Source organism: Nycticebus coucang, chromosome 3, assembly GCF_027406575.1.
Source record: "Nycticebus coucang isolate mNycCou1 chromosome 3, mNycCou1.pri, whole genome shotgun sequence".
In the NCBI taxonomy this organism is placed as follows: domain Eukaryota; kingdom Metazoa; phylum Chordata; class Mammalia; order Primates; family Lorisidae; genus Nycticebus; species Nycticebus coucang.
Window position 1 is genome coordinate 95,559,016 of NC_069782.1, and position 10,764 is coordinate 95,569,779.

The following is a 10,764-nucleotide window of genomic DNA, read 5'->3' on the forward strand; positions in this document are numbered from 1 at the left end:
GGTTGAGAACCACTGCTTTAGAGATAAAGATCCAAAGAACTAGATAGGGTGGCGCCTGTGGCTCAGTGACTGGGGCGCCGGCCCCATATACTGAGGGTGGCGGGTTCAAACCCAGCCCCGGCTGAACTGCAACTAAAAAATAGCTGGGCGTTGTGGTGGGCGCCTGTATTCCCAGCTGCTCGGGAGGCTGAGGCAGGAGAATTGCGAAAGCCCAAGAGCTCGAGGTTGCTGTGAGTCCTGTGACATCATGGTACTCTACCGAGGGTGGTACAGTGAGACTCTATCTCTACAAAACAAACAAACAAAGAACCAGATAACCTGCACATTTTTATGCTTAGGTTTGATGAAGAGCAGCAGTTCTGGAGAAATATGTTGGGAGGACAAAAGGGTATTTTTTGGTGGCGTTAAACTGAGGAGAACTTAGCAAGGCCTGTTTGTTCACTTTCTTCTCTGTGTCCCTGTGTCTGCATAGACAGGGGAGAAGGGCACCTCTCTAATGAGGAACTGCGTCAAGGGAGAAGGGTGAGTTTATGGCCTGCTTCAGGGGAGAAGAGCCGTGGAAGGCGAGGGAGACTTCACTGCTTCTGCTGTTTTCCTCACATGCCAAGGTGCTGTATTTTGGGGTAGTGTGTCCTGAACCCCGTCAACTTGCTGTGTGCCTTTGGGCAATTTACTCTAGCCTTCTAAACCTAAAGCTCAAGTGTAAGTGAGGATTAATAATGAGATCTGTCTCTTGGGGTTGTGAGGCCGCGGAGCAGCACGCAGAGCCCTTAGCACATACCCGGTTTACGTGCCTGTTCAGTACACGCTGCCTGTTGGGATCTTCATTTCGTTAGTACTTCTACATTGATGGTTCAACTTGATCTCTTAATTTATAATGATATTGGCATTAGGCATTTGTTTTAAAAGTCTGTTATGATAAATGTGAGTTTATAAAAATTTAAACTTTAATTGACATGGTAAGCACCATCATAAGCAAAGGCAAAAGGCAAGTGACAGACTGAGGGGAAATACATGTGCAATTTGCAACAAAAGGGTTCATTTCCCTAACATATAAAGAACTACGACTCAGTACAAAGTGGGACACTTGTAAACCTTTTTATGGTGATTTATTTCCACTTAACTGTGCTTCAGATTTCTTATCTTTAATGCACATTCTCAGAGTCTACCAGGAAAACCTATATTGGAGAGGGGCTTGGGCGTGCACAGCTAGTCAGTGAGATGCGGCTGGAGTTTGTAAGCAGATTTGAAGTTGTTGTTTTCCCCCTTAAAATAGCTCCCTCTCAGAAGTGCTCTGTTACTTTCAATGGCACCCTCAACTACCCCTGTTTACCTTTCACCACTGATTTTTCCCATCTCCTCCTCAGCTGGCCGGTCGCTGAGCCTTTTTGTCCCTAGTATTTCCCATTTGCTCCACCCCAGGCTTCCCAGGCCCAGTGCAGCTGTTTTGGTTAAGAGACACACCACATCTTCCTCATGACCCATCTTCTACCATCGTCTCCTTTCCTTTCTTTCTGCTATTTCCCTTAATCCGAACCTCCCTCCCTCTGGGTCTTTCTCACTGCTTCTTTATAGGAACCCTCTAAACATCTAAATTGTCTGTTTGGCCCAGTCCACTGTGCCCATTTTTGCCTCCACGCTCCCTCCCTCCTTTCTGCTATAGTCTGCACTTGCCACCAGCCCCACCCAGTTTACTCCAGGTGGCTTTCCTGGGTGCTTCTCCTGTGCTGTTTTCTTACCCCCTGCTGCGCTCATTGATCGCCTGGACCTCTCCTCTTACACTTAACCTTTGCTGTGCTTATTGTTTTAGGTGAACTCTTTCATTGAAGTGGAATGTACACACAGAAAAAATACAGATTACAGAGCAAAGGCACTCAGCTCCTTTGCGTAGGGTGAACATGCCCATGTCCTCAGCAGTCTCCTCTTCTTTTCCGCGCTCTATTCCCAAATGAGATAGTAAGCACCTGTAAGTCTGTTACAGAAGCACGTCCTGTGCCTTTTGGCATGTAAGTGCGTAACATGTCATAGTTTTCCCTTTTCAGAGATGGAGGATGTACACAGGCATCTACAGTTGTGGAGGTGTCATAGTTTCAGTTGTCATTTTGTCCAACAAATATTTCCTGATCATCTGCAAGTCTATCAGATACTATTACAGGCTGGATACTCTCACAGTGTATGGTAGGGTTGGGCTTCTAGAGCTTATATTTTAGTGAGTCATTAGAAATAATTGATAGAACTAAAAGAAAGGCTTAAGACTAAAGATATAACAATGACCAAACCATAAGGTAACCATGAGAAATTGTTGCTAAATTCTGTTACTTAATCATCATAGACATACGGAAAGAACAAGAACAGAGTTGGGAAAGGCTAAAATGAAGACTGGCACCAGCACTTCCGGATAAGAATCTAGTTGATGTGACATCAAAGGTGTGAAAGAAGTGGCAACTATGAAGGGAAAAGAAATTCTAGGATAATAAGAGCAGAGAGATGCTAAAAAAAAAATCATAAGAAATACCAAATTTTTAGTAGCACTTGACAGTTCACAAGGTACTTCCATTTCTTCTTCTCAGTGGGTCCGTTTTGACGTTTGCCCCCTTTGGGGTTGTAGAGTAAGCGGTGTCGTCCGCCCGCTGCCCTGTCACGGCCTCCATGTCCAGGCGGGACTCTTTCCACGGCCTGCTCTTCTTGCCTTCATGGAGCGCAAGAATGAGTGTGTAGTCTTCTCTCTTAGTTTTTCTATCACCGCACTGCAGTTGCTTCCCAGCCAACTTCACTATCACTGTGTTTGCTACTTCCCTTAACCCTGGAGAATCTCTCTGGCAAATCACGCTCTCTGGGAGTCAGGGGTGCAAGTCAGAGTGAGGTCACGAGGTCATGGGTGAGTCGTGTCCAGCTCCTCTCTGTGGAGTCCCTATTACTTGAGAACACAGCACAGGGAGAAGTAGGTAGAGGACCCACAATCCTTGAAATGTAACTTGTTGAAAGTATTCTGAGTTTCCTTTTAGTTGTGTTTTGTCTCGTCTTTTATTGCCTTGTTGGCTGTGGCTTTTCTGTACCTAGAAGGCTTCAGTTTGCAGAGCTATAAATCTGTCAGTCTCAGTAACATGTCTTTCACTTCAAATTAATGTTTAGCTAAGGGCTTAGCAGATAACCATCTCAGGCTAAATTTCTGCACACAGGAGGGTGGATATGGTTTGAACAGGCTGCCAAAGCCAGGAAGAAAAGTTAATTGTGTAAAGCAATGTAGACAAGGGCTGATCACCTTTCTGAAAGACAAGACAGTGCAGCACACAACCTCTGAATAGATCTTTGGGGTCAAGTTGATGTCATGGTGAAGAATCAATATTTACTGGCTTTATAAAGTTAGCCTTTAATGAACCTCAGGCATTTTGCTAGGCCATTAATTGCAGGAAGAGGAAAGGCAACTATGTCTGAAGTCCATGTATGGAGGTTGTATAAAAATAAGTGAAGAGAAAGTCACGTGTCAGTGTGCAAAGGTCCCACCCTTAGGCTCCACTGAAGCATTGTTGGGTACACACGTTGCTGTGTGACTCCATATCCAAAGAGTGTGATTAGATTTTTCTGGGACAATTTTGATGTCATTTTGGATTATGCCTTACAAATGTGCTAACCACGAAGTCAGGTCTGAGAGTATGGCTCAGCCCTCCCTCTGACACAGCTGAAAGCTTTTATGAAGTGGGAGATTATGGGAAAAGTATTGAGGATGCTGGCTTGAATCCAAGTGTAATTAAAGGTTTTTCATAGATCTCATTTGCACTTGTTCTGTCATTCCAATGGGAGGAGCACTTTGTACACTTGTGGTTGTGTCTGCCCCCCTCACTGGGGTGTTTGAATCATTTGTGGGTCAGGAGCCTTATCTCTTGTTTATGTTAGTCTGTGTTCCTCATAAATGTTGCTCACTAGATAGAGGCGTGTGTTATATCAAGTTTAATCCTCTCTATACCAACCCTAGGATGCTGATGGATCCCACTTGTTTGGTAAGCAGCTGACCGAAGTCTGAAGCAGCTTTGTCAGGCCCTGTGAGTCAGGATGTGGCCCCAGGATATTTGTTACAAGTTCTTGATCATGTCAGGAGATAAACTTCAGATTTGACTTTCCAGATCTTCTTCTCTAGTGCATGTTGTCAGGGGAGACTTGAGAATTAATCAGAGCGAAAAAAAGGTGGTTCTTTTCTCCCACCCTCATTCCTAATCTCCAGGATCATAAATACTGAAAAGAAAAAGTGCAAGAAGCTATTGGGATTGTTGTGGTTTAGTGTTTTTACAAGAGAATCTGATGTTTAATAATTCCATCTATAATTTTCTTTAAATACTCATTCTGGGTCTCTGTTCTTCCTTTACAGTTGTTTGAGAACTTCTACTTTGGTTCCCTAAAACTAAACTCCATTCACATATCTCAGAGGTTCACTGTAGACAACTTTGGAAACTACGCCTCCTGTGGACAAATTGACTTCTCCTGAAGTGGATCTTGGAAAGCAAGAGAAATTGCACTTCCAGACAAGCTGCTGAAGAAAAATATCTTTATTCTAATTGCCAAGGAGTGCTGTGGAAGTTTGGATGCATGGTTCTCCTTGGACTCACCATTGCCTCTAATGGCTGTCTACAGTCATCAAACTGTCAGACAAGGAGAACTTGGCCTATAACCCTTGGCTTGTTCTTTTTTTTTCCCCCTTCTATCTTGTTATTCTGGTAAAATACATACAATATAAAATTTGCCGTCTTGACCATTTTAAGTATAGGTCAGTGTTAATAAATGTATCCATAATGTTGTGCAGCCTTCACCACCATCTGTCTCTGCAATGTTCTTGTCTTGTAAAATCGAAACTCTATACCCATTAAACAATACCTGGCAGCCACCATTCTACTGTCTGTCTCTAAGATTTTGGCTTCTCTGAGTTATCTCATGTAAGTGGAATTACACAGTAGTATTTGTCTTTTTTAGCGACAGAGTCTCACTTTATTGCCCTCAGTAAAGTGCTGTTGCGTCACAGCTCACAGCAACCTCCAGCTCTTGGGCTTAGGTGATTCTCTTGCCTCAGCTACTGAGTAGCTAGGACCACAGGCGCCAGCCACAACACCCGGCTATTTTTTTGTTGCAGTTTCGGCGGCCACCACCCTTAGTATATGGGGCCAGCACCCTGCTCACTGAGCCACAGGCACTGCCCTAGTATTTGTCTTTTTGAGACTGGCTTATTTCACTTAGCATAGCGTCGTCAAGGTTCATCCATGTTGTATTGTGTGGCAGGACTTCTTGCTTGTTTAGGATGAATAACATTCCATTATATGTGCACACTACATTTCGTTCATCCGTTCCTGGACACTTGGTTGCCTCTACCACTTGCACATAGTGAATAGCGCTGACACAAATGTGAGTATACAGATATCTCTTTGAGACCTTGTTTTTAATTCTTTCACTACCTAGAATTTTACCATTAGCAAAATACCTATTAAAGTTTTTTTCTATTACTTTGCTTGATCTGTCCTTTTTTCTCTAAAATTAGTCTTTTTAAGAAATACTTGGATTCTTGTTCCTATGCCCCAACCCCACCCCACCTTCCCGTGCCGCAGATGGAGTTGCAATATTGTAGCTCTTCTCTGTTACCTCTCAAGGCAGCAGCACAGAAGCAATGATGACATCAGCAGGACTGTGCAAAGTTCCCTGGCATGATGTCAGCCACAGAGGGCACCCAGTTCTCCCTCACTGCAGACCAGCTGACGGAGGGAGTGCTCCCAGCTCCAGCTTTGCCCCAGCCATCCCATCTGTTCTACCAGGGCCTCTTCAGGGGAGCTCTAACCTCACATTCTTCCTCCCGGCATGTCCCCTCCTTCTCCTCTTCCCTTCATTCCTCCTTGATTCTTTCTATTCTCTATCTGCTTTTGAACCCTGTGTGTTAAGGTCGCTACATGGTGAGGATTGTGTCCAACACCAGAGATTGTTTATCAGTGGGATGGCACAGATCATTTGTGACTAACTGAATTTCCAAAGTAACTATGTTTTTCTGTTCGTATCACCACATAGTTTTAATTTGACCCCCTTGGTTAGTTTGTGTTGGGATACAATGTTGGTGTTGGGATACAGTGTTGCTATAATTCATTGGCATCAAGGACTTGGGTGTTGGTGCCTGCTGGGCCAACTTTCCCCCAAAAGCCTCTGCTTTCTACTGGCAATATTAATTTTTATTTAAGTTGAGATTTTACCTCACCACAGATGGGAAGGTGGGGGTGTTCCGGTGGACATGCTGATCACAAAGCTGACTATGGAGCTGGGTGCCCGCACCTCTTGGGGCTGCCTCTCTGTCGTTTTTCTGACAAGCCAATGGGTAACCTTGGCCAGGAAGTAAAGTTGTCTTCTTTTGGGTGTCAGAGATTTGTGACGTATGTTTGTAGGAAAAAATTTTTTAAGTTTAATGTTTGGAAAGTATAACTTTATATATCATATATGAAATTCTTAATAGAATTGGAAATTCTGTTGTTTAGAATTGAGTGGTTACTGTTGATTCTCTATGCATTTAGGCATATATTGTTAGGTAATGTTTAATGACTTGTTTGCCTTTTTTATTCTCATTCTCTTACAAGTGTACAGTGGAGTTTTCCAGAGGCTACGTGATTTGGTGACATCACGACTCTGCTTTTATCAGTATGTATGTTATACTTCAATTTAAGTGGTTAAAAAATAAATCTCATCACCCAGAGTTAACTTGTGATCGCCTCCGTTCATAAGTGAGAGTTGTACATAGTCAGATGATTTAACTCAAGGACTGCCTTTACTCCCTATGCATTTAAGCACATATCAAATATGATGGATTAATTTTTCACAAACAGTGAAGTGATCATATTTGTCATTAAATACATGCATTAACTCAATCTTTACAACAGCCCACTTAAATTGATATTATTTATTATTATTATTATTTTACTAACTGAGGTTTAGGAAGGTTAAGAAATTTGCCTAATGGGCGGCGCCTGTGGCTCAAGGAGTAGGGCACAGGTCCCATATGCCAGAGGTGGCGGGTTCAAACCCAGCCCCGGCCAAAAACCACAAAAAAAAAAAAATAATAAAATAAAAAAAGAAATTTGCCTAAGGTTATACAGCTTGTACCAGGCGTTCTTAAAGTGTTCTTTTGTACTCTTAGGAGCCTCCAAGAACCTTTTAAATGGGGTCATTGAGGTCCAAACTATTTTCATAAAAACACCAAGGTATTATTTGCTTTTTTCACTCTTATGCTCTAATGAATGTTCGATGGAGTTTTCCAGAGGCTATATGACGTAGTGACATCACTCTAATGGCTATTGCAATGTGTGCTTGTACATTTTTGTTTTCTAGAATTTTTTTTTAATTTATTGTTTTTTTGTTTCTTTTTTAGAGACAGAGTCTCACTTTGTCGCTCTTGGTAGAGTGCTGTGGCGCAACCTCCAGCTCTTGGGCTTAGGCGATTCTCTTGCCTCAGCCTCCCGAGTAGCTGAGACTACAGGCACCCACCACAATGCCCAGCTATTTTTTTGTTGAAGTTTGGCCAGAGTTGGGTTCAAACCCGCCACCCTCAGTTTATGGGGCCAGTGCCCTACTCACTGAGCCATAGCGCTGCCTGTGTTTCCTAGAATTTTGTAAGTTGGTATGCTTAGGGTATAAATATGTATGTTTTCAGAGATTAACTCAGTTCACTCTCAGCACTTCCCTTTTGATTTTACTAGCTATTTTCATTTGTACCTGCTGCTATAGGCTGAATTGTGTCCCCCCAGAATTCATATGTTGAAACCCTAACCCTCACTACCTCAGAATGTGACTGTTTATTTGGAGATAGGGCCTTTAAAGAGGTAATTATGTTAAAATGAGGCTGCTGGAGTGGGCCCTAATCCAATCTGACTGGGGTCCTTGTAAGAAGAGGAAATTTGGGCACACAAAGAGACACCAAACTAGTGTCTGCACAGAGGAAGAACCATGTGAGGACACAGTGAGAGGGTGGCCATCTTGAAAGCCAAGGAGGGAGGCCTCAGGAGAAACCAAACCGATCAACACTTGATCTTGAACTTCTAGGCTCCAGAACTATGAGAAAATAAAATTCTGTTGTTGAAGCCAGCTAGTCTGCAGTATTTTTGTTATGGTAGCCCTAGCAGGCTAATATACTTGCCGTAATACAGAAGCTGATATGAGAATCAGTCTTTTTTTGAGCCAGACATTAAAGAAATTTGTAAAAATGTAAAATACTTCCATTCTTTTAACTGAGATGATTTAGGGGGGGGAAATATAGTTGTTTTTCATAAAATATATTGTTTTCTAATATGAATGGGCATGTACTATTTTTTTTGCAGTTTTTGGCCAGGGCGGGGTTTGAATCCGCCACCTCTGGCATATGGGGCTGGCACCCTACTCCTTTGAGCCACAGGCACCGCCCTGTCATGTACTATTTTTAGCACCACGCTCCAATTAACTGAGCTAACCAGCCTCATAGCATGTACTATTTTTAAATTAATAAAAAATTTAAAATTAGTTTACTGATATTTACTGTATCAGTAAACAAAACTCGTATAAACAAAATTTCTTTGGGGCCCTCAATAATTTTTTAGTGTAAAGAGCTCCTGACGCCAAGAAGCTTGAGGATTGTCATACTATACTATACTTCCAAATGTGATCATATCATATGAGCTCATTTATAACAAGCTTTTCTCAACCAGTAATACATACGTAGTGAATCACACTGGTTTTCAGTGGATACGAAGCTACATCATTTTATTGATTTATTAATTTCAGAGACAGAGTCTTGCTCTGTTGCCCAGGATGGAGGGCAGTAGCATGATCATAGCTCACTGTAGTTTTTTTTGTTTGTTTTTTGAGACAGTCTCACTATGTCGCCCTCGGTAGAGTCCTGTGGCGTCACAGCTCATGGCAACCTCAAACTCTTGGGCATAAGCAATTCTCTTGCCTCAGCCACCCAAGTAGCTGGGACTATAGGCACCTACCACAACGCCTGGCTAGTTTTTTGGTTGTAGTTGTCGTTGTTGTTTGGCAGGCCCAGGTTGAGCTGGGCTCGAACCCGCCAACTCTGGTGTATGTGGCTGGCGCCCTAGCCACTGAGCTACAGGCGCGGAGCCTCACTGTACTCTTGAATCCTGGGCTCAAGCAGTCTTCTCACTTCAGCCTCCTGAGTAACTGGGACAATTAACATGTGCCATGCCTGTCTAATTAAAAAAATGTTGGTTGTTGAGATAGGGTCCCACTATGTTGCCCAGACCAATCTTGAACTCCTAGCTTCAAGTGATCCTCTTCCCTCTCTCTCTCAGAGTACTGGGATTACAGGCATGAGACACTAGGCCCCACACATCATTATTTTTAATGTCTGCCCAGTAGTCCATTGCAGGTATGGAACTAGTTCCTGATTAATGAACATTGAGTTGGTTTCTAGGCTAGGTCATTATGAACAATTCTGGATTGAAAATATTTGTGCATTACCTGTACTTGTAGGGTTATCTGGAAATGGCATTAAATGGTTTTCAAGATGTACTTAAATTTATGTTTATTGTTAGGAAACTGAGGTTTACTTTCTCCACTCTATACAGTTCAATATTGAATGCAAACAGAAAAATGCATAGAGCACTGAGGGTTAGGGTCATACACACACCCAGCAGCTCCTTGTTTCAAACCAGCTCCATTGGTTTGAAAAGGTTGACCTGTCAGTTATTCTTTCAAAAAATAGGAAAAACTTTTCTTCTTTATAAACTAAAATTATCACCTTTTCCTACTACTCTCATACCTGTCACCTGGAAATTTGGATTCTTCCTCCCAAACAGCGTTACTATTAGGTTACCTAACAGCCCTGGACTGTTGCTGATTTGCTCTCAGCACAGGGGAAATATTGACCCAGCTTAAAGGCATTGCAGAAAGAAAATCCCATTGGAGTAGCTGCCCAGAAGTGTGGGAAACATTTTAACCTTCAAAAGTCTGGAGACATCTACTGTCTTATTAATGGGCCTCTTATCAATGCCTCTCCAAACTCTTTATTCAGCAACTTTGGTGCTCCAGAAGAACAGGGGCTTCCTAAGATAGTACTGGAATTGGAGATCTATCTTCTAAGTGCCTTGGAGATACACAGCTAGCATTGCCAGAAAACAGGATTGGGATAGTGGGGGGAAAATGGTAAATTTTTAGTACATCTTCAGAACTATGGGATATTACAGCCTTCTTTTCCCAAACTCAGGGAAGAAGGCATTTCTTAAATGCCTACTATTCCTGAGCAGTTACTTGGTAATTTTGCTCAAGTTTCATCAAGATCCTATGAGAATCATAGGTGGGATTATCATTAATTTTATAATTGGTCAAAGAATTTCATCATAAGGGGGATAAACACCCCCCCCCAGTCTATATGATAGCAAACTGCTTTTGCACTATACTTTGCTGGTGTACAACCCAGGAAGACAGCTTTATTTATTGTGAAATGAAGACATTGATGGCCAAGGCCTCATTGCAGCACCACCACTAAGTCCAACTGCAAAGAAAACAAGAAAACACGGAAAGGGAGCTATTGTTTTCTGTTTTCCCAAGGGGACTGCAGCCCAAGCCACTGATGCATTCCAAGTTCCCAGGCAGGCCAGAATCGGGGTGCATATGAACCTTGTAAACTGTGTTTTTTCCTACCGATTAAGATCATGTTTGTCAGTGCTTGTGATTGTTTTTAAGATCACACAGCCAAGTCTTTTTATGACAACACAATCCAGGGCTTGGGTCCCAAAAGTGCAATATGTTTTGTCT

General features: G+C 42.5%; 1 protein-coding gene across 5 annotated transcripts in view; it reads left to right on the forward strand.

Moving 5' to 3' along the window:
- ASCC1 (activating signal cointegrator 1 complex subunit 1) overlaps positions 1-4,876 on the forward strand; it is a 126,441-nt gene extending 121,565 nt beyond the window's left edge. For all 5 annotated transcript variants that reach the window (XM_053586227.1, XM_053586226.1, XM_053586223.1 and 2 more), the window contains one exon: positions 4,364-4,876. In XM_053586227.1, the coding sequence (XP_053442202.1) occupies positions 4,364-4,480 (117 nt within the window). In that variant the 3' untranslated portion in view covers positions 4,481-4,876. The remainder of the gene's footprint in view (positions 1-4,363) is intronic.
- The last annotated feature ends 5,888 nt before the right edge of the window (positions 4,877-10,764 follow it).